A 23303-nucleotide genomic window follows, 5' to 3' on the forward strand; every position below is an offset into this window, starting at 1 on the left:
GCAGCAACAAAAGAACCGTGATGACTAAAGATGGCGGAGCTGCAGCGTCAGCTGGCACTGGCAGCCTCTGCAACAGAAGGTCGGGGAAACATTGGCAGATGGCTGTGCTGTGAAACAGATCTGCCGTCTTAAAGCGAGTAAAAAGCGAGCCGTTTTTAAATTCATCCATCAGCCTCGTTGAAGACGGCGGCGTAAACAACTCAGAGTGCCAACCCCGGTGCCATTATGTGCGACAAATGGTGCCCTTTAATGAGCTCACAGGTGAATTCGCTCCAAGGTGCGATAACAATGGTGCGCGCACACGAGTCGTACATTAATATCAGGTTGTTATCACGGCCGCACGAACCCACACATCTTCAGTTCAAAGAGCAAAACGTGTTTATTTTGTTTGATAGTGTTATCAATACATGTCATTCATGTTATGTGCCAGTGTTTAATACCTCATACATCTACTTCACATCATGAATACAGTAAATAAGTTAGCCCTACAGTATGTGTAGCAGAAATCTCTTATATATTTAATTCAGTCTGTTTTCCACAAGCTGCCCACACTGCACGTCTTTCATTGGTTTAGTAATTTTAGCATAAAAGAAAAAAAAAGACAAGCGACCTTCCAGCAGCAGCTGCCATTTTACTCAGGAATTATGAGGCATTCGGTTTTCTAACCAAATCTCATTTAAGAATCTGTAAAACATTTTCGCCATGCAATTATTTCTAGACATCTACGTCCAATGGCAGTTGTGTGGCTACATCCTAAAGAACATAATGGCTGGAGGTCTTGCGGCTGCCTGACTGGAATAGCTGCTTGAACTGAAAGAGGATAAGTGGCCGCGCGGCCCTTTTTCCCTTTGAATACTTATTCACTTAACTCGTCGCTAATGGGCTCGTGGAGGGCGCACAGCTGAGCCGCTCACTGTCAACAGGCTTTCGCCACTAAGCTAAACGCAAATAAATACAGAGGTGACCACACACGCGCACACACACAGGTTCAAACACTGAGCGCACAAATGCCCAGTCACGTCCATTTCTGTGCAAAAGTAATATAGCTGAAATATTTGCTGTGCAAATTCAAGAACATAATACACTGAGGATTCTTCCTTTTCCTTATTTTATGTGTGATGTGTGGATTGATTCAAGTGGAGCGTCTAATGTTATCCCTGAAAAGAAAGTTTGTTTTAGCGTAAGGGTTACCAGACAAATGTGAAAGGGAGGCATATAGCTGCCTTCTAGAATCAGTAAGTCAATTAAAAGCAGCCATTTCCTCCTCCTGACCGGATCGTGTTCTTCATATATGATCCTACCGGGAGGATGGGAGGAAATGCATCGACCACCTTATATCTTCTTCCATTTCCATTCCAACAACCCCCTGCGGGCATCTTCCTCCTCTGAAGAAAAAGCAATCAGTAAGAGAACAGTCCTCCTGCGAGTCAGCCAGCAGGGCTTGAGGGGTGGACACCTAACTCCTCTGCTCCTGTGGAGAATGCTAAAGGCAGTGTTTGGGGGGGGAGGTTGGATGACTAGTTCCCTCTCATCAGTTCTCCACATTTGCTCTGAGGGAGCGAGGCTTGAATCTTTGATGCCGGTAGTCCTGGCTGGCCGCCCTTCGGAGGGGAGCCGGAGAGCTGAGCTGAGGGTTGGCGAGGCACGGCGTCTGAGTTTTGACGGTTCGCGGCAGCGCCCTGCTGCAGCTCAGAGAGCGCCTCTCCTCGACGCCCGACTGAGGCCCGAGCTGAGACTCGCACAGCTCCAGCAGTGACACTACCTGCTCCCTCAGTGCCAGGGATTTGAACCTGCGAGCTGCCAAGTAGAAAAAGGCTTCGACGAACGCCTGCAAGCCCATCCCTGTGAAGCAGAAGGCCAGGTTCATTAAGTCAGTATTTTCATACTGCTACTAGGTGATAAACTAGCAATTCTAACACAGAGAACAGCTTGACATTTCCCGAAAGAACCTTAGCAGCTTTATGAAGATCAACAGCATTTTTTTGTTCAGCAACTATGAAACCGCTGTGAGCTGTGAGTTACATTAGCTTAGCAAAAAGATGGTAAAGAACTGAGGAGAGCTAGTCTGGTCTTGTCCAAAGGTAACAAAATCTACCTGTCACCACCTCTAAAGGGCCCTAATTACCTTGGCTGTTATGCAAAGACCTGCCAGCGAAGTGGAGCACATGGGCAGAAGAAGCAGCTTTTAATGATCCAAACTGTTCTGACAAAAAATATCAAGCTGGGTTGTTAACGAGGCGTTTGATTGCACATTAGAACGGAGAGCGGAGCATTTGCTTTGACCGAGGTCTGTGCTTCTGTTTAATCCAGATAGAAATCTAATTTTGCACAACTTTCACTTTTCACTTTTTCAGTCGAGACCTTCAGCCCACAGTTAATGAATGTTGAAATGTTTGCTGTTAGCCTATTAGATTTAAAAATGTCTGCATAGTCACAGTTCTTTAAAAAAAATGGTTGACTCATTGTGTAATGCAACAGTCCTACAACAGTCTTATTGTTATGAAGGTTAGAGTGTTCAGCGTTTGCTCAAATGATGTTTTCTAGTCATACAGGCCTGGAGACTGGTTGCCAACCCCCTAGCAACCACCAATCTCTAGGTAAAAGTGTATTCCCTGACCTGCTGAGTGTTTGCTGGAGGTTGCTGGCAGGCGTTAGTGTGAGGCTGGTTGAAAAGGCATAAAGGCTTGTAGTTGCTTTGCTTGCTGGCAGGTTGCCATGGTTGGCCTGAGTTTGTGTTAAAGATCCCAATGTGGTCTGCAAAGACTCCTACTACTTGCCAAGCGGTAGCAAAGCTATGAAAAGCGTGAAATAAACTTGAAACAGAGATTGTTCGCCTTAAAAGTGAAACCTGCACCTTTTGAAAAGTGTTGACGCAACAAAGGGACAACTTTTACTTTGAAGGCACAGATTCTTCATTTCCAGTTTCTGCTGCACTTCTTTCAAGTTTCACTGCAGCTCAGAGAGAAAATGCTGAGGTTCTGCAGGCAAGTCAGCATCTTCCATGCAAACTATGGGCAACAGAGACAATCTGCTAGCTACTATAGCACTCCCTTAGAGACCAATTTAACCTGATGTAAACCCCTAGCAACCACCTGCTAACCAATCATGGAATGCACATTTTAGCAACTGGAGGCTGCCAGGGGTCACCAGCCGGTGAGGCCTCACGCCTGAATTACGTTTCTACGGTGAATCTATGGCATAGCCTACGCAAGAGGATGACACCAGTGCCAACATTTATACTTCTACAGTTTTGTACTTGTAAGGATTTACAGTAAGTGTTGGGACATCTCTACGATCAGCCTGTGACTGAGGCTAGTTTCATTAACATTAACAGGGTGAACAAAGTGTATTAATAGTAATGCAATACAAAGTCTGAATATCATACTCTTAAATGTTAATGATATCATCTAAACCAGCGGTCCCCAACCCTTTTTGCGCCACGGACCAGTTTATGCCCGACAATATTTTCACGGACCGGCAATAATAAGGTGTCGCGGATAAATACAACAAAATAAAACTAGTGCCGGTACCGAAAAAAAGAAGATTTATTCATAACACACGTGAAAAGACCCAGGAAAACAGAGTTAACGATAAAAACGATAACAAAATAACGCTGAAAACCGATAAAAACCCTGAAAACCATACATTTCACACCTGAGCCTCAACTCTCGCAGCCCGGTACCAAACGACTCACGGACCGGTACCGGTCCGAGGCCCGGGGGTTGGGGACCGCTGATCTAAACCTTGAAAGTGGATATTTTACAGTAGTTTGTAGGTTGAGTAGAACAACTTATATATGTAATCATAACACATAAGAAATGTTTGTCGTAGCCTTGAAGAGGCTGGTGTCATTTTTTAAAGCATAACTCAGTTAAATGATTAAATGAGACGAGAGGAAAGTCCAACCTCCATCTCTGAAGACTCTCACTTGAATTTTAGGTTTTACAGATTTTTCTACTTTCTCTGTTCTCCACCTAGAAATCGAAGAGATCCATAGTGCAAGAAAACATTTATATGTAATTTTTTTTAAGTTGTCGCATATCCCAAGTCTAACTGGAATAGATATAATTGTTAATTCAAAGTTTTATCCCAGTTCTTGGTCCCTTACAAATCCTCCAGTACACCCACACACACAATAACAGAGGCTGACTTCAGCCTTGCTGAATACATATGAGCTCATTCTAAATTCAGTCCACAATCTCCTCCGTACAGGCCCCTCCATGCTCGTCCATGTGATCTCCATCCATCCGCTCCGCCTCGCAAACATTCCTCGGAAGGTGCAACGTCTGAATAATTCATGTCGGGTAGTCTTCTCCATTGTCACATTGTGATCTTTGCTCATTTCAATTACAGTGTCAGTGGAAATCTGACAAAGAATGACAAGCAATTATCTCCAAGCACAGTATTTGCTCCGAGTCTCGAGGATGCCCGTGCTCTCTGTCCTCCACATATTTTTTCCCTTTGTGATAATTTATTGTGCGTTTGTGAGTATGGCGTTACCTGCTTCTCTGGAGTCGGGCGTCGCGCCTGACCAGCGGCGTGTGATGTCTATGTAGAGGATGTCCACAGAAGCCATGGTGAAGTTGCTGCCGCTCAGTTTACAAGTCCTAAAAAAATTACAGGAAATCTAAAATAAGCTCCACAATGCAAGGCCTTTGCTTACAAACACATCGTGTGGTTGCTCTGAAACCTGTAGAAAGCATTCAACATTAATGCTTCCTTTAAATAAATGAAGGGAGATTCAAAGACCACAACCACTGAATATTAGATTCCAGCCTTGCTCCTTAGATATGGAAAAATATTGATCTCAAATTTATTTATTTATTCATATATATATATATTATGTAAAGCATATCATCAAAATTCCAAATTTGCAATTTTATGTTGAGAAGCATGAATTGTGCAAGATTTACCCTAAAGCAGTTTTCCACAGAACGGTGAGCCCCCTTTGGCATCTTTCCTTCGGCATGACTCGCCTCTCTGGGATTCTCTCTTCATGTCACTTATTAACCTCTTTAGTTGGGAGATGTTCCATCAGGTTCTTTTGTTAGCACCACACAACTCTTCAGTCATTTGTTGCCCATGTTCCAACACTGCTGAGTCACTGTATGTGATTTTATTTACATTTTTACACAGTGTGCCAGCTTTCATGGGCAGTTATTTATAAAGAAACATAGATGTACTTTTATAACAATAAGCACTGAGTGTGTAAACCTTCAGCAGCTCATTCTCATTCTCGTGACAATCCTTTCTTTAAAGATAGAACAAATTTTGGGCTCAACTTAACCACAAGGCAGATATGTAATGTAAAAGCGAGGTCAGAGGTCAAATATGAAATGGTATTTAGATTGTGATATCAGAATCCCCATATACCCGTATCGCTTCCTGTGTATTACCAATGCAAACAGAGGCAGCAGGACTGTAAGCATAGTTTTAAAGATGAAAGACATTTTTGAAACTTTGCCTTATTTGACCTTAAAGAGGTCAGAAGTCCAAAGAAACGTGATATTTAGATTCAACAATCCATCATTCCCTATATGCCTATATGTTGTCAATGCAAACAATGGCAGTGAGAAACATAGTTTTAAATAGCTCTATCTAGCATTATTATCACTCTGACCTTCAGATCAAGCTATTGATCTTGAAGGAGAGGTCAGAGGTTAAATGTCACATATCAATTTAAATCTTTATTCTGTACTTTATATAGCTTGACAATGCACACCACACTTGTAAGAATCATAAGTTATAAGGCCTTGTGTCAATTTTCTACCAATAAATCATTAAGTTGATTTTGAAGATGTTGGTCATTCAAATTCACATTTTAATGGATTGTAAGAGGTGCCCGCTGTACACCCCTACAAATCTTTATCAGGATCAGAAAGAATGGCACACATTCAAACACCACCAAAAACATAACCTCCTTGGTGGTGGTAATAAATAATAGTATCTACCTGATGAAGGTCCGAAAGGCAGTGGGGCCAAGGCGCATGTTGCCCTTCACACCAAGGAAGCGTATGAAGAGAGCTGCGATTCGCTCCACTAGCCGCAGGTAGTTGAACTGCTTGAAGTACTTCGGGTAGACCTGCTTCAGACACAGCGAAGGCAAAGTTCCCGTTTCATCTTGGCTCTTCTCTTGTGTTTCTTCTTCCATGGGAATCTCTTCTCCTTGTTCAAACCCACCGGCCCTCTGTTGGGGACTGTTGGTGTAGAGTAACAGGCAAAAAACCAAAGAAAAGCAAAACAGCTTTAATTTAAGTTAATGAATGGATTCATTTTCAAGCTAGGTGAACATTAAACTAACAAGGTGCAGATACAAGAAAGAGATTCGAAATGAAAGGGTTGATTTCATGTTGAGGAAAAAGTTGATACTTGTCACTAAATTTGGAAAAGCAAACAAGTTAAATGGTCCAGACAGGATTGGTCGTTTGATAGAAGCAACATGAGACTCATCCTCCACTGGGCTATACACTCTTCTCTATTACTCAGTAAAAACATCAACTCAATTTCAACCTTAGGTGATGGACGAGCTGTGCTTTTAGAAGTTTGTTTATGATGCTTTGAATTAAGCAGACCAACATAAAAGCACTCATACCGGTTTACTTAAAGTGACCAAAAGAAGTCCGTGAACCTTTGATTAAGTCCATCGACCTCCTGTTACACAAAAGCAGTGAATAAGCAGGATCAGAAAACAGTGTACTGAAGTGCTTCCATGCAAGCAATACAGTGCAACGTGTTATCAACATACACAGGCTAAAAACAACCTGAATAGCCTGCATGTTGCTTTATAACACCGGTAATTAAGTTGCAATTCAATTTTATTTATACAGCACCAAATCACAACAACAGTCACCTCGAAGGTCTGTATATTGGAAGGTAAAGACCCTACAATAACACAGAGAAAACACCAACAATCAAACCACCCACTATGAACAAGCAGTTGGTGACAGTGGGAAGGAAAAACTCTTAACAGGAAGAAACCTCAGGCAGAACCAGGCTCAGGGAGGAGCTGCAATCTGCCACGACCGGTTAGGGGTGAGGGGAGGAAGACAGGAAAAAGACACACTGTGGAAAAATGGTCCATTAATGGTCAAAACTTCAAAAGAGCAGAATCCTGAACAGGAGTTTTTTCCACTGCTAATGCAGGTTGAAGGTGCCCAATATTTTATCAGATGAAAATAAATCTGCTCTTCTTTCAAAAAACAAGTGACACCAAGACTAATCCATCTACTTTAAAATCTCAGATCCTTCTGCTTGTCAGACGAAACAATGAATATATGAATATTAGATAAATGCAAAATGGAAAACTGTGATGGATAATGGTACTATTTTTTTAATTCTTACATTCATCTGTTATAAAGATAATCCTTAGGGAGAGAAAAAAAGTCAGCTATGATTAGTTACCATGCTGCAAATTCAAAATCCGTCATGTCATGTTTTCTCCATTTTACTGTCACTCTGTCCCTTCTACCAGCTATCCCACTGTAATATTCTTGAGGCACAGGATGCTTTTTACAGGGAATTAGCGTAAACTGCAAGGATTGTGCGTTTCTGTCCTTGGGAAGTCTTTTGGGTGTGTGCACACTGTGCTTGACTGACAACTTCCCTCGCTCTCACCTGGCAGGTCAGAACAAATTATACCTTCATCATTCTTTTTTGGAACATGAAGTGCTGTGACCTTAAAACATCCCTATAAAAGAAACTTAACTAAAAGCCAGAACAAGTAAAGAACACCTGTGCGAGTGTGCAGCAGGGGCTAAAAGAACAACTGCAATCGTGCACATGCGCATCAAGACACGCATACAACAAAAGGCAACACTCAAGGGGATAAGAACACCGCCAACTTTTTATGAGGCCGTTTCGTTCTCCATGAATTAGTAAGCAGTGTGAATGGCACTGAGCGAGCGCTGCTGAATGTTTAATAGAATCAATCATCCCTCGAAGCCAGAAGGACGCCACCCACATCTATTTAGACAGGACAGGCTCTGCTAAAAACGGACACGTCTTCAACAGAAGCTGACAGGCAGACAGACAGTGAGGCGAATGTCTACAAACATTCCTGCAGAGGGAGAGAAAAGCTGATGGGTGGTGAAGCGAAGGAGGAAAAGGTGAAGAATGGGAGGTTTTTAAAAAAGACACACAGAAAGCAAAGCGCATGTACCCAATTTGTTGTCATTAACTGACAATGGAAACCTTTTTTATCTTGATGTGTGTGTGTGTGTGTGTGTGTGTGTGTGTGCGTGTGCGTGTAAATAATTAGATTGTCAGAAAGCAAGCATTTTCTTCCGAGGTTTTCCCGGTGGGAAAGCTGGAGAAAAAGCCTCAACTTTAAACACAATTCACTTCCCTCCATCCAACTTCTTTCCTTTTATGCAGATGGTGCTTTTCTAATAATGTGCCTCGCCCTCTATTTTAGGTATGGCAACGGATCTCACTTTTTTTTTTTTTTGTTCCCGCCACACTCACCTCTCATAATGACTCATAAATCACTCTCAGAGACATCATACATAGGATTAATGAGCTGGGGGAGAGAAGTGCATGTCTGAGAGTCACTGATACCATCACCCAGTTCTTCTTAGAATCCCTCATTTATCTCTTCGCCCTTCTCTCCAAAATGCCACTTACCCCCCCTCCTCCCTCCACCGCCAACTATTCTGCCATTTCATATTTGCTTTATCTCTCTTCTATAAGCCTGCCTCGAACCATTTAAACAGCATCACAGCTTTTTGGGTATTTTTTTTAACTCAGCTGCTGCTCTTTAGCGCGTGTGCCTGGTCAGCTCCCGCCGTCATTTCACTTCATTTTAAACCAGTAAAATTCATACTTGGCTGAATTCAGTCTGAACTCTGTGTTCTGACTGACTGGATCTCATCCATCCCACTGCAGACCGGCTGTCAGCAAACACAATGCACGTATTTTCTTATTGGCAGACCATCTGTGCAGTAAACAGATTACTTAACTTGCCATAACAATGTTTGTGCTCCACAACGACTGCTTGTTAATAAATCTTAAATTCTGCAGGATTTTAGAAAAAGAGAGAGAGAGCACCAAATCTGTATGAAGCAGAAAGGATTTCTCTAACAAACCTATAATCTACAAGATCCCTGAGATTTTTAATTTTGAGTAACTGTTAAAATACCAGCCAAACCATGATTAATTCCTAGTTCTTAATGTCCGTAAGTATATTCCTCCTAATGCCGCTTTAGACTTTTTATCCAGCATCATAAATAACAGTTTAACTGGGTTCTGGCAAAAGCACTGAAATAAGTATTATGGGATACTGGAGCACCTGCATAGTCAGTGTACAGTCATAGATCAGATTTGACCCCTTCAATGCATTTTACTTTAGCAGGACTTTCTCCTGTTACACTGTCTAACTGTTTAGTTCCACATCTGTCCACTCGAGTAGCTCGAGACACCAACCGTCTGCCACCTACAATCCACATCTTGCGTCAGTTGATCTCAATAGGTCATATGATAGGGTGAGTCAAGGTCTCACAGCAGTTTCAACCGAAACCTCTGCAGATAATGACCCACACCCTTTGTCACAGCATGGTTCATGTGATGAGTCACATGATCAATAGTGAGTCAACGACTGCCTTAAGGGACAACTTCCGCTAGGGCTTAAATACGTGGGACTTTCCACCATTTGGTCTTAGAACTGAAGAAGCGTCTCGGATGAGAGCTTCAGTTGCTTTTCTTTCCAAGCTTCTTAGACTACCATGACCTGGATGACTGAGAACCTACACAGACATACTGGCATTTAATGTGTTCAGCAATCGCACTGTGTGGAGCTGAATGATTACAGAGTTCAGTTTTTGCAGCTGTGTTGTTGGCTGATGATTACATTTTTCGGCGCTGAGCCAATCTAACGGCTAATTTAATAAACATTAGCAATGGCTAGTTGGGACATGATTACCATTACTCTCTTTTCAACCACAAGACTTTGTCACCATTTGCACAGCTGACAGAACAATTCCCTGTAATCACAACGTGACTTAAAGATACTCTGAATCTTCTTGCTTCCTTTTAATTATGCACCATGGTTGGATAACTGCTGTTAAAATAATCACGTGCTTAAATAAAATATCAGGATCATTTCATTACGTTTTCTTTAGTGCTGATTTGAGATATCTTTTCTGAGATGTACTTAATAATTTACTTACAACTTTGTTACTGGTACCCAGCTGCATGCACATACTATTATGTGAAATTCTAAGCCAATATAATACAAGCAATAATGTGCAAAAGTCTTGAGCCACCCCTCTCTTTTCTTTGCTAGGAAAATGGGAAGTATGTGCAGCAATTTACTGAAGTGGAAATACAGCATATAAGGCAAAAACAGCACAATTCTAACAATATTAATCAATATTTGGTATGACCACCTTTACTCTCGAGCACAGGCCGAACTCGCTTAGGCAAATTTTCTTCTCATTTCTTTTAGTCTTCAGGAATAGTTCTCTGCGCTTCTCTGGGGACACTCAAAGCTCCTTTTTGGATGTTGGCTGCCTTTTGTTCTCTTCTCTGTCAAGATGATGCCACACTGCTACAATAATGTTGAAGTCTGGGCAATGGGGAGGCCAATACATGACTGATAGTGCTCCATTTCATTATTTTTGTATCCAGGTACGCTTTTACTGCATTCACAGTATATTTGGGATCATTGCTGCACTAAGGGATGAAGTGGATTCATCACTCCATTAGATCTGTTGCCACTGATTTTCAGTCCAGTTCTTGTGTAATTTGGCGTAACCTCAGCCAAGGACATGACTTTCAGATACTGCTCATCTTCTGTAGATAGTCTTTTATTCCCCCAACTTCTTTTGTCCTTCATTTTTCCAGTTTCCTCAAAGTCTTTAAGGACACACTGCACACCATGCTGAGATATGCCACATTGTCAGCTAATAGCTCTTTGGAAATCACCTTGTTGGTGCCTTTTTATGCTTAAATGTTTCATAAATCAGTGTTCAGTGACTTAACACAAAAAAGAGAGAGAGTAAAAAAGCATTCCTTCGGAGCTGGTCAGGTACAAAGACTGGACTGAAAATGAGTGACGAAGCAGCCAAAGACCAAAAAAAAACTTTGCAAGACCTTCAAAAAGCCTGAAGAACTATTAGTCAAGAGTACTCTAAAAATAACATAGTCTGGATCCTTGGAAGCAAAATATAAGGAAACGAGGGTTGACTGAGACTTTTGCACAGTATTGTGTAAGGGACTTTAGATTAAAGGATCAGGGGTCTTTGGCTTTTCAATATATAATAATGTGTATGGTGTATTAACTCAATAAACGAGTTAAGAACACAGATGCACAAAAATAGAGCAATGCATGGGAATCTAAGATTAAATTTAAAATAAGCAAATCACATTAACATGTTAGTGGTCATGACTTTAGCAGTTATGTGGGCAATATGCCTAACCAGATCTTTCTAACTTGCACAACAAAGAAGAATTTCCGATACAGAGAATAATCTGAGGAGGAGAGTAAAGAAAAAAAAAGGCGAGGGAAGGATGGGCAAAGTGAGAAAAAGGGAAGAAATTGAGATGGTGGCCGAACAGAAGCTGTAAATCCTATTGTCATAAAGAAAAACAGACTGAGGGCGAGAAAACAAAAAAAAATAAAAACCTAATGTAGGAGGAGATTTATTGTCAGGCACCACACACGGCCAGTCAGCCAGAGAGAGATTGAGCCACCAGACTCGTACAGTAATGTGTGAATTTCCACCACGGCTCAGCTGAATTTAATTTTTCCATTTAACAAGCTTAGGGAGAGCTGTTGAGCAGTGCAGAGCAGGACTCCGAGGAGGGATGGGAAGAGTGAGATATCATGTCCTTAAAAAGTGAACATGCAGACAAGAATGCAAGGACTTCAGGCTGTGCATGCGTCTGTATGTGTGTGTGTGCAGGCAAGTCTATATATTTACACTGTGGGTTTCTTGTGGCCTGGGTCCATTAGACGCAGAGTGTCCCTGATCACGCCCACTTTGACCTCTTCATCCACCGGACTGGGAACATATTCAAAAACTCCGGGTGCCACCTAAAAAAGGCAAGTACTGCTTACAGCAAAAAGAAATAAGAGGCTTTCATAATATGATGATGTTGCTGGTGACATTTCACTCTTACCTCCTGCTCATGCTCGATTCTCATACTAGGGTTGGAGTTGACCTCTAACAGTACGGGCTTTAGGTTCTTCATGAGCAAGATGTCAAAGCCTAATATCTGAAACACACCCACAGAATGTCAGCAACATACTTTCTATACTGTATATATTTAAAATTCTCAAATATATACAAATAATGAGATCGATGAAAAGGTAATTAAGGCTTAAGAAAATATCTACATGTGATCAATATAAAGTGAATCTTATCTGATTATTTTATTTATATTTTTTTAACTGTATAATTACTTGGAAGCACGTGGGTCCTGGTTTGCCGGGTGGTATGTCAGCCTGGTAGTAGACTCTAAGTTCAGGCACCACGGCGATGACAGTCTTGATGACAAGGGCGATGATGTCCGACCACACCCTCTTGATGTCGACACCTTTAGCTGCTAACCTGTACAGCACACTGGAGAGAGTGCGCTTGCTGCCGGTGCTCTGGCTGTCTGAGTGCACGAAGTTGCCGCTGTGGACGTTGAGCGAGTAGTTTGTCAGGTGCATGAAGACGTGGCTAAGATTCTTCTGGCTTGGCTCCTTCGCAGAAACACACAAAAAAACAAAACAAAAAGAACGAAATTTGTTACCTTTAAAGTCACAGCTTCACGGCACAGTTTGCTGACACCATCGTGGCTACCTGATACGGCTCGGTGCAAAAACGTGTCAGTCCCTCTTTGGCAATGTAGATCTCCAACGGCTCCAAGGACTTTATAAGCACGTAGAGCCGGATGTCGAACTTAAGTTTGTCAATAAGTAACGGCTTTTGGATGTACTCCTGGACTACGCCCTGTTTGGCCTGCGAACCCGTCATGAGCTTGAGGTCACTAGGGTCACGGATGAGGTAGATACCATCCCCCTGAGAGCCCCCATCTGGTTTGACAATAAAAGTGTGATTCACTGTAGCATCCTTCTCTTTCACCATGTGAATCTGCAGCAGAGGGAAAAGGTACACCACTGAGTGTGAGTCAAAGAAGTTTAAACATGTTTATATTGTTGATGCGGTATCGAAACAGCCTGTTGAAAGACCACACGAACTGGGAACGTAACAACTTGTTATGAAACACATAGAACCTGTAGAAAACGGTTATTGTTCATTGTCTCAGCAGCAGTAGCAACAGATAGGTGGAGAAAAGTTGTAGTGAATTACTCAGTTGTTTCTTTTTGTGAAATATACACTCTAAGAACCGCCTACATAATCTCACCACATTGCCGTGCACCAACAGGAACCCAGGATCCACTGCACCAACCTGAAAATGGGCCAAAGGATTTCATTCCAGTCCCTGGTAATGGCAGTCAGGGTGCCGCTGCTTGTAGAGGTCTGTGTTCCACCATGGATATGCCTCCCCAGACCATCACTGTCCCACTACCAAACATGCTGTTACAGGCAGCATCACGTTCTCTATCGCTTCAACAGACCCTTTCGCATCTGTCAGATGTGCTCAGGGGGAAACTACTCTCATCTGTGAAAAGTACAGTGCACCAGTGTTGGACCTGCCAATTCTGGTACTCTATGCAAATACTAATCGGGCTCCATGGTGTTGGGCTATGGCACTATAGGACATCGGGCCCTTCATGAAGTCTGTTTCTGATTGGCTGGTCAAAGACATTCACACCAATGGTCTGCTGGAGGTCATTTGTTCCTCCTTGCATAAAGGAGCAGATACCGGTCCTGCTGATGGGTCAAAGGCCTTCTACGACTATGCTGTAGAAGGAAACCCTTGGAAACCCTTGTGGCAATGGTACGTATTGCTAGGATGTGCCATCCTCTGTGGGGTTCATGTTACCAGTAGTGACACTGGCCTTAGCCAAATGCAAAACTCATGGGGGGGAAAAAAAAAAAAAACACAGTCAGAAAAGATGAAGAGGGGAAAAAATGTCAGTGATGTCCACTGTCTCATTGCTGTCCCTCTAGCGCAGGGGTGGGCAATTCCAGGCCCCGAGGGCCGGTGTCCCTGCAGGTTTTAGATCTCACCTTGGGTCAACACAGCTGAATCACATGATTAGTTCGTTACCAGGCCTCTGGAGAACATCAGGACATGTTGAGGAGCTAATTTAGCCATTTAAATCAGCTGTGTTGGTTCAAGGACACATGTAAAACCTGCAGGGACACCGGCCCTCGGTGCCCACCCCTGCTCTAGCGCATCTGTTGTTAATTTCATTAACAGCTCAAGCTGATTAATAACCCCCTCTGCTACTTAAATGACCAGATCAATACTCCACAGGTTTAACTGACCTGATGCTATACTCTGATTAAACAGTGTTCCTTTAATTTTTTATAAGCAGTGCAGTTAAATATATTCATTATCTTAGCTTTCATCTGCACAGGAAGTAGTAATCAAAGATTTGGGTAACCTCAGGTTTGCAAACAGCTCACATTTCACTCGCTGGGCCCACGTCCTGATTTTAGGTTTGACACCGTTTTAGTAGAATGGCGAATTGAGCTGTGGATGTTTGGGGAAGGCTCGAAGGGGACTGGCGGCGGCTCCCAGGCCTGGCAGATTCCCATATACTAAATAGAAGTGAAGAAGTGGAAGAAGTGAAAAAGGGAGGGAAGTTGAGGCACGTAAACAAGAACGAACAGCTTGTAGAACTGGGGGATCATATATAGATAAAAACCGGAAGGAGCGTGTTTGGAGGCGTGGTCCCACTCGTGAAATTCAGATACTTTATCTCCATTTACCTGCATTACCGAGCCTTTCACCTCTACCTAAAAGATGAATATTCAATCTTTCAGTGGATTATTATTTGTCTTCACTATATATTTGTCTTCAGCCTGATTTGTTTTATAATACTGAGTCATGGCCTAAAGGTTTTATAATAAGATAAAAAGCAATATTCTGGTGCCCTCTGCTGGACATAACATACAGTTGCAATGAAATCTCAATTAGAAGCTATTTTAATATTTTAATATTTTGGAAGAAAATACAATGATTTTTTGTAATTAGATACTGTAAATCTTAATATTGCACAAACAGTATATGCAGATAATAAAACACACATTTTTATTTACAAAACCAAGAAAAATATGAGCAGACTACATAACATCAGCATCTGTTCGTCACTTGGACTAACTTGGAAAACTTGAAAGAAACATTGAGCCATCCATGAGTGAACCGATCATCTATATTTGTATTGTTAAAACCATTCCCAAAAGGTAATAACGACTCATTTCAATAAATTTATCGAGGTCATTGCTGCTGTGTTTGGACTCACTTTGTAGGACACCTGGTGCACTAAAATTAATACAGCTACTACTGCACTTAACACTGGTATGCTTCTACAAGGCCTGCTGTGGTCTGCCTTTGCAGCTGACTCACCCTACCCATTTAACAATTTGACTTTTTCTCATTTTGACCAACATCTAGTTGTGGTTTATAGTAATAACAGCTCATCTGTCTCTTTTATCTTTATTATTAACACAAGCAAACTAAATTTCCTCCTTGCTTCTTACTTCAAACAAGACACTATTATTGATACTTCCCCACATGAGAAGAGGTTTTTGGACTCAATTTACCAAATTAAAGTAAAAAATTATATCTTGGAAGAACTCCAATTTCCATTTTTTCCCTTCTATAGTTACACAGAAAAACAGTTAAAGACGCTTAACAACTGTTTCATTATCCAATGTCATCATTTTTATTTGTGTCAATTTTCTTTAATTTATTTTAAACTTACCTGTGTGGTAAACTGTTGGTACTCCTCAGGCAGGATCCAGGAACGGGGATAGAAGTCGTATTCTTCTGGGAACAACTCCTGCATAGTCCGAACTGCTCTGCTGAGGTTGATCTTTCGCAGCATTTCGATCATTCCTGCAAGGACAGTTTTACATAAGAAACTGAATACACGATTGCAATCACTTTAACTTTACACTCACTGGTCACTTTGTTAGGTGCACCTACTCAACTGCTCATTAACACCATTATCTAACTAGCCAATCATACGGGAGCAAATCAGTGCATTCAGTCATATACACATGGCCAAGGCAGCCAGGTGAAATTCAAATTTGGAATCTGAATGGGAAAGAAAGGTGATTTTAATCATTTTCCAACACTGTTTTGAGCTGACAGGAAGGCAATGAACTCAAATGATCACTAATTACAACCAAGGTATGCAGAAGAGCATCCCTGTATGCAAATGTTGAACCATGGGCTACAGCAGCAGAAGACCACAACATGTGGCATTTGTGTAAGCTAAGAACAGGAAACTGAAGCTACAATTCACATGCACTAAACAGAATTGAACAACAGCAGGTTGGAAAAAGGTCGCCTGGTCTGATGAGTCAAAGGCATCCACCCCAGTGGCCTGCTGGAGGTCAGAATTTGGTGTAAACACCATGAAAACATGTATCAATCCTGGTTCATATCAAGTTCAAGCTGTTGCTGATGGTGTAATGGTGTGGGGAATATTTTCTTAGCACTCTTTGGGCACCACAGCCTACCCGAGTATTCACAATGACCATGTCCAGCCTGTTATTACCACCGTTTACCCACTTTCTGGTGCCTGCTTCCAGCAGGATAAAGCTTCATGTCATAAACCTCAAATATCCTCAAACTGGTTTCTTGAACAAGAAAATGAGTTCAGTGTACTCAAACAGCAATGTGGACCAATCTGTCTGAGGAGTATTTCCAGCACGTTGTTGACAGCGAGTGTAAATTGTTCAGTAAATGTAGCCAGTTTCACAATAAGCAGAATGATTGCAGAGAAGGACTATTAACCATTTTAACAACCCTTGTTGGCTCAGAATAAAGTGCCTGAGGTAATGTAGGACAACACTATAAACCTGGTTATGATAGCAGAACCCTGAATCCATACTACAATAAATAATATGTGATTTGCTGCAGGTGGTAGCAAGATAAGAAGAGGTGAGAGGAAGAATCTGTGAAATACCTGGGAACTTGTTGACCTGCCCTGAGATGATATTTTCATTGTCATGAAAGGAAACGCCGTGCCAGTAGATATCACAGGCTGTACGCCTTCCTAAAGGAAACTGAAGGGGGAAAAAGCAAGAAAGAACAGTGAAAGGGAGACATAACAGAGGGCTGAAAACATACAGAATGATGAGAACAGTTCATTAAGCAACTCGTGTTTGCAAACAAGAACGAAGTCTAATCTATTAGGACTACTCAGGACATTAGGAAGGTGTTTTGTCCTCGCAGTGAACCGAGAGAACGGGGATAATCTTGCCCAAAGATGGCAGGTAAGTGCGTGTTATGTTGTGAAGAGCTGGGAAAGAGGAGGAGAAGTGATACTATAAAGAGGATTTACACAGCAAGGAAATCCTGCTGGCACAGGGAACACAGTTTTGTCCTTTACGCCTCATCTGCTCGCTCTCACGCACACACTCCAAACCACACAGAAGCCACCTAGCAGAGGTGTGGGGAATCGATCCAAATATTGATAATAGTCTATAGTAGCCACAGTATTAGTACATACCAGTGCTGGTATTGGTATTGGATTGATGCTAGCATGATAGAGTGATACTTTGCTTCTACCCTCAGTATGTATCCCACTGAACTGTGTTACATAAATAATTTTTTGGGGAAATGAAAAAGTACACCTCAAACATGCAGTATGAAAAATGTCTAAAACCTTTTGTATTGACTCTACATAAGCTGACTTTATAAGTTAAAAGTATCGGTATTGGCAGTGGTATCAGCAACACTGGCCATGTATTTATTTTTATATAAAATTTGCAGTATCGCACAGCACTACCACCCTGTATCTAACAATAAAAAAGCAAAATAAAAGCCAGATGAACAATTAGTCACTCTGAGAATGAATTATGTGCACAATCTCTAGTTTTCAGCCCTTAAACTCTCAGATTTTTATACTTGTAATACAACTTTAGTTAATAGGAGAGTTATTCTCTCACAAATAATAAATGTGAATTTTTTACAAATAAAGCTGTACAAAAACTGTAGATAAACTTAAAATCTCAGAGTTATCCAAAAGTCATCTGCCATATTATCCATGCAGACAACAGCACGACTCAACACTGAATTTGCTCCCCACTGTCTGCGTTCTATATTCAGGAATGCTCAAATAAATAGTTTATTGTAAAGATTCCTCACAGCTGATAAATCAAACACACATCTCAGAGCTGGAAAGTTCAAAGTATCAACACGGAGCTGGGAAGAACTGAGTCACAGAGGCTGTGACTTTATTACATCATAAGGGCTTCATCAGATTACACTGGTAAGTCAGCAGCACACCATCGCAAGCCTAAATTCTACTTTGACTCGACCCACTTCTGCTGCCTCGTTGCAAGATAAACATCTTATTAATGACTTAGTCATTATGTAGAGCAGGGATCACACCACAAAAATAGCCCTCTTGTGTTTGCATGGACTGGTTAGCATGTGACGTATGGGAAAAGTTAGCTTTCAGAGCCACTTGATGCATCTCATGCAGTAGAGGGTTAATGGGAAAAAACAAACTTGGCTTAAAGGTTGCTGCAACATAGATATTTCAAGTTGCACCCAATCTGTCATGCCTCCAGTAAACAGCATTTATAGTTTCCAACAGAAGCTCCAAGGAAGCCTTTAGGTGTGAAGTATTTTGAAATCCATACGCATCGATTCAGAACGTCAGCTTAGTCTGCGGCATCCTCATGAAAATTCCACGCATATGTTGACATGCACAGTCATTAGTCTAATATTCCGAAGCTGACCCTCACCCTGGCATCCTATCTCCCTCAAAGAGGACTAAAAGTTGATTGGATTAGAGGAGCTTTAAGGCTAATGATTTCCCACTGTTTAAGAGAATGCCATATGCTGAAAGTCAGCTGACAGTGCAGATGTAGGGACGTGGCAATCTGGATGCACCTTAAAAGCCCCATCAGTCTCTAAAATGTTGACAAACTTTTTCAACATATTGCTGAAACAAATTTCATAAAGTTACATGTCTTACAACTCACTGAAAGAATGTTCATTCAGTAATGGCAAAACCAGCCTGCCTGCTTCAGTTTCAGCCCCTTCAGAGTGGTTGACAGCTACTTTCAAAATGACACAAGATCTAAAGTATCACCGGCTTTGTTGGGGGTTACGGTGCGGACCAGGTGTGGTAATGTATAGGCCTTCTGTCTGTCATTTTCTGAAGGAGCTGTAAGCGTCGCTGCGCGGTTGCCGTGGATAAGAGGAGTGTTTACTTCGCCTGTCTCATCGAATTGTCTTTTTTCACCTCTCATGCATAATGAAAGATGGGTAATAATGCCTGACAGCAGGTATTAATTGCATCACATTCAAAATTAACAGATGGTGTTTACAGCTCAGATTAAGAAGAATGGGATCAAGTAGGCTGCACATAAATGTTTGACAGCTGTCAATTAGAACACATCAACAGCCACCCGCTGTAATTTCATACATCGGACCCATGTGGACTGAAATTCTCAGGCTCCTGGCGAAATTGATGGCAATCCTGTCTTGTAGCATCTAGATAGTTAAAGGATAACAAGTGATTATACTTTGCAGCTACCAGTTAGCCAATTTACTGATTTTGGTCCACGAAACAACTGAAAAAAGTGGCTGCCAGGCAACAAGCTATAATAAAAGCATTAAACCTTTCATTCAAGTTAGGCTATTCGGGCAGAACTGCACCACCACGCTCAAGTATTTTCACTTTCCAAGATCTCTACAGTGGCAAAATGAGGACCAGTCAACTTGAATTTCTTTTTGGTGAATTGGACAAAGTCACAGGGAACCAGATGTAACAACAGGGTGGGTGGAGTTGGTAAACGCCTGCTCTATTAAATGTGGTGCATCTGTCTGCCTCTAATTTTTATGACAGTATAGAAAGTAAGTAGAAAACCGCCAATAATGTGAAGCCACTGTTTTACAACTGTTTATACAGATATAAGAAGGAAAAAAATAAGAAGTATATTCTTCCTCCCCTCTAGCCAGGCTGCCCCTCCCTGATCCTAGTCCAGAGATTTCTTCCTGTTAAAAGGGAGGAGACGGAATCGGATTCTGATACATTTTGGCAATTTAAAACTGGTTCTTAATTCAATTCAGTTTTATTTGTGTAGTGCTAAATCACAAAAGCAGTCACTTTAAGGCGCTTTATCATTGGAAGGTGAGGACCCTATGATAATAAAGAAAATCCCACAAAATAAACCACCTATCAGCAAGCACTTGGAAGAAATACTCCCTTTTAACAGGATGAAATCTCGGACAGAACAAGGCTCAGGGAGGGACAGCCATCTGCCGCAACCAGTTGGGGGTGAGGGGAGGGAGACAGGATAAAAGACATCCACTGAAAGACAGCATTATATTAATAATAACTAATGATTAAATGCAGACTGGTGTGTAAGCATAGAGTTAAAAAGGTGAGTGAACAAGAAACACTCAGTGCATCATGGGAAACCCCCAGCAGCCTAGCATAACTAAGGAAAGGTTCAGGGTCACCTGATCCAGCACCAACTACAAGCTTTATTAAAAAGGAAAGTTTCAAGTCTAATTTTAAAAGTAGAGAGGGCGTCTCTCTCCCAAATCCAAACTGGGAGCTGGTTCCAGAGAAGAGGGGCCTGAAAGCTGAAGGCCCTGCCTCCCATTCTACATTTACTTGTCACTCTACAGTGACAAGTAAGCCCGCAGTTTGAGAGCCAAGAACTCTATAGGGGTGATGCATTGCAACAAGGTCCTTAAGACAAGATGGGGCCTGATTATTCAAGAACTTGTATGTCAGGATGAGGATTTTTAATTTGATTCTGGATTTAACAGGGAGCCAATGAAAGGAAGCCGATAAGGGAGAAATATGCTCTCTCTTTCGAGTCCCTGTCACTACTCTTGGAAGTTTCTAATTTTAGAGATATTGCGCAAATGCAAGAAAGCATTCCTACATATTTGTCTAATATGCACATTGAAATACATGGTCTAAAACAACTCTCCGCTACCCACCTCATTAGATCTCTGAGTTTATCTTGTGCTTTTGTAACATGTTTATGTTACAGATTATAATCATAAATAGAAGTATAAATACTAGCCAAATTACTGAATACCATCTTCGTAGTTCCTGGTACAGTAAGTGCCTCCAGGAATACATTTTGCCATTATGACACACGCACACAGGCAGGGAGACATGACTCAGAAAAGGAAAAACAACACAAGCCTTGTTGTCGCCGCTGGTAAAAAATCCACATGACATTTCTTTTTCTTTTAAAGTGCATTTAGCAGTGAAAACTATACAGCAGCACCAGCACTGACAACAGTGCTGGTGCAGTCGCCTGTCTTTAGGAATCCACTCACTCCTGCATCAGTTCTGCTGTTGTCATCTATTTCCTCATTTTTTTTACAACCTCAAACACTCCTACACAGATTCAGTCCATCATCTGAATATATATAAGTTTTGTGACTTATATTTATTCATAGAGGAACGCCCTGTAATAAAATGGCAGAGCTGGAAAAGTGAAGAGAAGACTGTCCACTGCGGTAATAGTTATAAGCAGCAGAAGTTACAATAATAGGATTTTTTGGGACAGCTATTAAACACAGAGTAAAAAAAACATATTCTAACTTGTAGTGGTTCAGTACAAAGTGAAAACCAGAAGCCTCAGTTCAAGGATCCACCAGTCACACCGGTCCTGGCACAACTAGGAGGTGACTAGAGATGCCAGGCGGTGGATTAAGGTAGAACTAAATACTTCAGACACGGTTCTTGTTGGCTCGTGCTTACACAACAGTAAGAAAGCAGTTGTTACACATGCACAGCCACCTGAATGAAGCTGATGTTTGGGTTTGGGCTTCCTCGGGATGTTTCCATGAACTGGTGCTTGGCTACACTGGCTGTCCTGTTACCACAAGAGTAAAACCTACACAGCACATGGGTACAGACACCATAAGAAGATAGTCCATTTGTAACACACCTCTTTCCACTTTAGTTGCTTGATGCTTATCTTCAGTGCCTCCAAAGAGGTTTTGGCTTTTGAAGTGTCTACCGTCACAGGTCTCCTCTTCTTCGCAAGCTTGAATCCCTCCTCTCTGCGCATCTCTTCGATGTCTTTGGATGTGTGGATGGTGACATAGTTGCCATTGGGCTCTGACTTCCGCTGCAGTATCTTTCCAGTTCCCTTGACTTGAAGCGTCCGCTCATATCCCAGTCTGTTTAAGTTTTTCTCAGAGGAAACTACAGAGCCTTGCGATGCCACATCAGAAGTGTGTCTCCTGTCCTCTCTGCCTGGCTTACTGCGACTTTTACCTGTTTGTTTGCAGGGAAGAGAGGTGCTGGATGCATCTGTGCCGGTGGGATGATCTGGTGAGACAGAGGCAGAAGGAGAGGAGCCCGGCACCTGCTCTTCTGTATCCACTCCCTCCTTCTCTTCATCTTCGCCAAATGATTTCATTTGCTCGACTTGAACCTTGACATATTGATCACTCATTATGCGAAACGCGATGTGTGATGCCTCTGGCCAGGGCACCGCTGTGCCACAGGGTGCAGTAATCCGACGCCGGCGAGCTAACGGTGTTCAGAGACGATGAAGTACGCATTGCTGGCTTAAACGGCCAATTAACAAATGAAAGCCATTTCTCTGCGGTCAGCTCGCTTACCAAAGAGAGCAAAGGGATGCCCTCAGACGTACACGTTACTGAGCAAGATAAGGCTTGACCATCTCAGGCTTGACAGCTAACGTGTTAGCCGACTGGTCACAATATTTAACTATCAGCTTCGAGCAGCTAGCGGTTCTCACGAGCTGGCAGCTAGAGGCAGGCGGCACTTGTAGCCAACACTGCTAGCTCCTTAAAGGGAGCTAAACCCGACGTTAGCCTGTCAAACTTCATTCGGCTCACGCATGGCTCGGAGCCCGGTTAGAGACACTAACCCTCAACTCATGATAGACTTTATCTTACCAGCAACGATATCTACTTAGCATAGCAGCGCCCAGCGTTACGACGGAGCCCACAGTCCACTGCTCTACAGTATGTGTGTGTGTTGTCCTCCCTGTGTTGTTAAGCAGCAGAAGCCAGTGTACAGCGCGTCGCCCAGCCGCCCAGCCTCCATCTGGTTTGAACCCAGCTGATGCTGCCTTTGGGGTTCCTCGTAATTCCCAGTATTCCGATACGGCTCATCACCGTATTATTTGGTCAAATGAGAAACGGTCGCCTTTTCCACACCAAGTGGCTTACAACCTGCAGCTTTAATTACGGTGAGTGTGTGTGTTTAA

At 42.1% G+C, this 23303-nt stretch overlaps 1 protein-coding gene across 2 annotated transcripts; it reads right to left on the minus strand.

The window, feature by feature from the left end:
* Positions 1-360: 360 nt before the first annotated feature.
* On the minus strand, positions 361-23279 carry ttll11 (tubulin tyrosine ligase-like family, member 11). 2 transcript variants are annotated; one of them, XR_004200331.2, is made up of 11 exons: positions 22008-23279; positions 17036-17135; positions 15824-15957; positions 12786-13076; positions 12401-12685; positions 12118-12213; positions 11919-12031; positions 5952-6197; positions 4914-5104; positions 4501-4607; positions 1817-1842 (listed from the first exon to the last, which is right to left on the minus strand). XR_004200331.2 is itself a non-coding variant. In XM_031754606.2 (10 exons), exons 1-10 carry the CDS (start codon positions 22518-22520, stop codon positions 1532-1534), a joined length of 2196 nt encoding a protein of 731 aa, XP_031610466.1. In that variant the 5' UTR covers positions 22521-23279; the 3' UTR covers positions 361-1531. The 2 variants fall into 2 exon arrangements, 1 of the variants encoding a protein (XP_031610466.1); XM_031754606.2 differs by lacking the exon at positions 4914-5104 and having other exon boundaries at positions 361-1842.
* Between the last annotated feature and the right edge of the window lie 24 nt (positions 23280-23303).

The sequence above is a fragment of the Oreochromis aureus genome, linkage group 7, assembly GCF_013358895.1.
Source record: "Oreochromis aureus strain Israel breed Guangdong linkage group 7, ZZ_aureus, whole genome shotgun sequence".
NCBI classification, from domain to species: domain Eukaryota; kingdom Metazoa; phylum Chordata; class Actinopteri; order Cichliformes; family Cichlidae; genus Oreochromis; species Oreochromis aureus.

Bases quoted from the DNA above. Each gene is read 5' to 3' on its own strand.
- ttll11 (XM_031754606.2), bottom strand. From the start codon at position 22,520: ATGAGTGATCAATATGTCAAGGTTCAAGTCGAGCAAATGAAATCATTT. The intron at 12,686-12,785 runs GTAGCCACGATG...GTTTCTGCGAAG, and splicing joins TTTGCACCGAGCCGTATCAG to GAGCCAAGCCAGAAGAATCT. The intron at 12,214-12,400 runs GTAATTATACAG...GGTGTGTTTCAG, and splicing joins CAGGACCCACGTGCTTCCAA to ATATTAGGCTTTGACATCTT.